The sequence below is a fragment of the Thalia democratica genome, chromosome 4 (assembly GCF_965202585.1).
Source record: "Thalia democratica chromosome 4, ktThaDemo2.hap1.1, whole genome shotgun sequence".
Classification (NCBI taxonomy): domain Eukaryota; kingdom Metazoa; phylum Chordata; class Thaliacea; order Salpida; family Salpidae; genus Thalia; species Thalia democratica.
In genome coordinates, this window is record NC_139168.1 from 29,140,760 (window position 1) to 29,145,216 (window position 4,457).

The following is a 4,457-nucleotide window of genomic DNA, read 5'->3' on the forward strand; positions in this document are numbered from 1 at the left end:
GACAGTGTTATACATTTTGAAGTTCTGGTTAAGGGCATAGGGGGGTCCGACATTTTTTTTTCTACTAAAAATAACTTTGGATCTTATATGAAAGCTTGAAGTACAAACTACAAGCCAGTTTTTATAAAATTTAAAAATATTAAACTTTTGAGATATTGTAATTTTTATATAAAATTTCTGATACAAACGTATGGATTGCAAAGTTTTTGGGTTCAATTTTCTTGGAAATTTAAAAAATCACTAAAAACCTATCTTCTCCTTCATTTTTTGAGCTAGAAACCTAAATATTTCAGGAAATGTTTCTTTTATAGTTTCAAAGACTTTGAATTTTGGAATTTTAAAAATATTGAAAAATTAAAATTTTAGATAAAAAAAATAAAAAATAGGTGTTTTTTTTTCAATAAAAAAATTATTATTCAAAATAAAAAAAATTCCTGTGTTCAAATCTTTTAAAAACTTAATACTTTTTCTGTGAAAATTTGAAGAAGATTGCTTAAAAAGTTAAGGAGATAGATTTTTAGTGAAATGGTCTTTTTTTGTGTTTTTAGTTTGTTCCTTCCATTTGATTGCTCATATCTCAAAAAATATTTTGAATTTTTACAAGCGGTTAAAAATTTCTGATAGCTCAGATAAAACTAAAATGAGATCAACTTGTAAAAATCAAGGTGAACCCCCCTATGCCCTTAAACTAAACATATTTGAAACCCTACTTTTTATCTAAAGATTTAAATAATACTTTATTTTACAATTTTTTATTATTGAGCTATTTATTTAATACTTGCTTATTGTATAAAAATATCAAGTTATTCAAGTTTTATCACAAAATTTTAGGAACTACATTTAAAATATAGTTGTTATTATTAGCAACTAAAAAAGTATGGTCAATCTAAGGGTGCCTAACAGTAGCTTTTTTATTTGTTTTTTAGATATGAGGGGAAAAGTTAAAGAGTTCAATAGGATCCTTATGGAAGGGCCAAGTTAGAAATGCAAAATTTTGGATTTTCAAAAAGCCTAAAATTTGAGCAAAGATAACTAAAAAACCTGGTATTTAAACAATTTTTAAATGGAAAGTAATTAAATTTTGATTTGACACAAATAATTTATAATCTAAATAAATGATTATCATATTTTTTTATTAAAAAACACATTTAAAGTATATTTTCAATTTTTTATACTACTTAAGACAGTTTTTTACTTTATATTTTGTTTTATACTAAAAATATACCTAAAGGTTATACTTTTAAAAAACTTGGAGATTTACAAAACCTATAAAAAATTTCTCAAAAACCTTTGGCAACCCTGTCTACAGTTTTTAAGCAGAATTTCTAAAACTTATGAGTATAATATTCTTAATTTATTAGATTAACAAATTTATTGTATGAGTTTTTGAAGTTTTGAAGATATTTTTATTCTTCTTTTAGTCATAAAATTTCTATTTTGTTTCAAATCATTTTAATAGGATTTGATCTTATAATAAAAGGAAAATTGTTTTTGGAAATTTGAGGTAAATATTACAAAAATGACTATATCTCAAAAGTTAATTAAAGTTTTCATATGCTATAAAACTATTTACATTAAATATCATATTATAGTTTATGATTAAAACTTTCCAAGAAAAAGCTAATGTTAATTTTTATATAAAAAAAACCTTTGTCTCCCTATGCCCTTAATATAACTACTACACAGTAAAAACTTAAGCTTGAATTAAAATCTTTAAAAAGCATATTTTTGAATTACTTATTGTATTTTGTTAACCTCTTTCAGCTATATAAGTTTACATCAGAAAAACTAATGTATAAACAAAATCATTGAATAAATTTGGAAATATTAAAACCTTTTTAGTTAAATATAAGAACACTTAATATACTTAATAATGGTTATACTGAGTTTTATTTAAGAATATTGACATGATTATAATCTTTTAGTTGAAACTTTAAACATGAACAGTAAAAGCTTTCTCCTGGTTGTTTTCATTCTTTTCAGTGTGTCTTCTGTTTTTTGCTTGGAAAAATTGAAGATTGGAACGTTGAAGAGGGGTGAGAATTGTGACAGAAAGGCAAAAAAAGGGGACACTCTCACCATGCACTACACTGTTAGTTTTTTATTCAATATGCATTGTTTTGAAACGAGTTATAAATTAAAAAATAATACTTATTTTACTTCCTAAATATTTTTTCATATCAAAGTAAAATTACGTAAAAATAATTGAAACTTTTGAAGTTATAACTACATAATTGATTGTTAAAAAATAATCAAGAGTTATTTACTTGTATGACAAAATCTAATTTGATAAGATGTGTTAGTGTCGCAAATTTAATATTTTAGAAACTTTTACATTTAAACTTAATTGAAATTAAAAAAAAATCAGGGAACTCTTGAAGACGGAACAAAGTTTGACTCTAGTTTGGACCGCAGTGATCCATTCAAGTTCACCTTGGGTGTCGGGCAGGTCATCAAAGGGTGGGACCAAGGACTTATCAAGTTAGTTTTAAGTATAAAATAAAATGCAGGGTCGCCACACACTCAGGATAACTCTGGATGTTTTGAAATTCTAGAAAATCTCAGGGTGACTCAGGATAACTTAGAATATTTTGACGTTTACAACCCAGGATGACTCTGAAGGTTTTGATGTTTTATAAAAATCTCAGGATAATTTTAAAGATTTTTAAAAGTCTCAGGACAGATTTTTTTTAGATCTAGAATGAGATTTAGTTGATCCAGTTTCATTATTTTATATAACCAATTTTGTTCAACAACATGATTTTATTGACTTTGAAATGCTTATTAAAAAGTTTTTTAGTCTCGCGACTAGTTTGACACTATTCTTAGAAATAACATTTTAGTTTTTGTTTTATATCTGAAATTGTTTTTTATCATGATTTGTGTATATATTAAACTGTCTAAAGTTTATTTAAAAAATTGATATAAACACTGAGATTAATGAATATGCATTAAAGTGAGTACTTTATGTGGTAAGATTAAAGTTAGTCAATTAAGGTGTCCACAGTTTTTTAAATCTAAATTAGTTTAAGCTTTTAATTTAATTTTTGAAAACAGTACTTTTCATTAGTTTATTGAACATCTACTGCCGAAGCATACACATGCAACCTTTCTTTTAGTTATTAAGAAGAACAATGAAAATGAGGTATAAGTAGTGTGTGCCAGAAGAAAAAATATTTTATAAGCGTTTGAAAAATCAAGATGACTCAGGGCAGTTTAAGTTCACTCAGGACAGTTTTTTTTTTGACTTAAAGTGGCAACCCTGAAATTAGTGGTACTCTAATATTCTAGGAAATACAATTCTTAATAACATAAATCCTAACAGTCATACTTAACTTGGTTTTATTTTTTACTCAAAGTTTTTTTTTGTCAATAAGACTTTTGAATCTATTTTGTTTGTATCTTTGCACAAAAATAGTCAGTGAAAAGTAAAATAATCGCTTTAAAATTTATTGTTCCTCTGTAAAATGTAAATGTTTTCTAACATGTTTCAAATTATTTTTCAGCATGTGTGTTGGTGACAAAAGAAAACTCAGAATTCCACCTCATCTAGGTAAATATAGTCCTGTTTTTTTCAACAAAAGATTCTTTTCTTAGTTACATAAAGTTCTACTTAAATTAACCATTTTATTCTTTGTACCAAAATTCTGTTATTTAAAATAAAAAGTATTTCCTTACTTCATTTAATTTTCTGCACTTGTTTATCTACTTTTAACCTGATAAACAAAAAAAGTAATAGTTTAAATAGTAGCTAGCATTTCTTGTTAATGTTATTGAATCAGTATTTCGTTTTATCAATAATTTTCACATTGATCAATTTTTGCAGGTTATGGCGAAAGGGGAGCCGGGGCCAAAATTCCACCAAACTCAAAACTAATTTTCGAAGTCGAACTGCTCAAAATTGAAAGGGGAAACACGGAGCTGTGATCTGCTGAGGAAATAGTTGAATTATCGTATGTTAAGAAAGTTTTCCACTTTATTTTTTTCATGACTTCAACATTCTCTTGTTAATCATTTAGAGTTTTTGTATTTGTTGAGATTAAGCAAATTTATATGGTTCGTTAATAAAGTTGATTTTTAGAGGTTTTGTGTTTGTTTTATGTACAATTTAAAAGACTAATTTTTATTATGCATTAAGTCTTATCAGCACTTTTGTGTGTGTTAAAGTGTTTGCTAACTAAAAAAAATCCAGTTGTTTAGAATAGTATTTTATAATATTCAAAGAAAAAATATAAAACATAGCTGTCATTTATTGTTTTACTTGAGTATGGTTGTATTTTGTTTTTGTAAAATCAAAATTTAAGTCAATTTTAAGTAAAAATATATACATTTAAATTTTTTTATCAAGTTTATTTGATGTGAACCATGAATTGAACACAAAAATTATTATTTAAAATCCAACAGTATGTTATTAAAGACTAAAAGAAACTAGAAGCTGCGAAAAATATTGTAGTTAA

The 4,457-nt window shown here is 25.2% G+C and overlaps 1 protein-coding gene across 1 annotated transcript; it reads left to right on the forward strand.

Moving 5' to 3' along the window:
• Positions 1–1,929: 1,929 nt before the first annotated feature.
• Positions 1,930–4,082, forward strand: LOC145833995 (FK506-binding protein-like). Its single transcript, XM_082941297.1, has 4 exons — positions 1,930–2,092; positions 2,369–2,481; positions 3,507–3,553; positions 3,827–4,082. The coding sequence occupies exons 1-4, from the start codon at positions 1,940–1,942 to the stop codon at positions 3,925–3,927; spliced, it is 414 nt and encodes a 137-aa protein (XP_082797423.1). The 5' UTR covers positions 1,930–1,939; the 3' UTR covers positions 3,928–4,082.
• Positions 4,083–4,457: the final 375 nt, after the last annotated feature.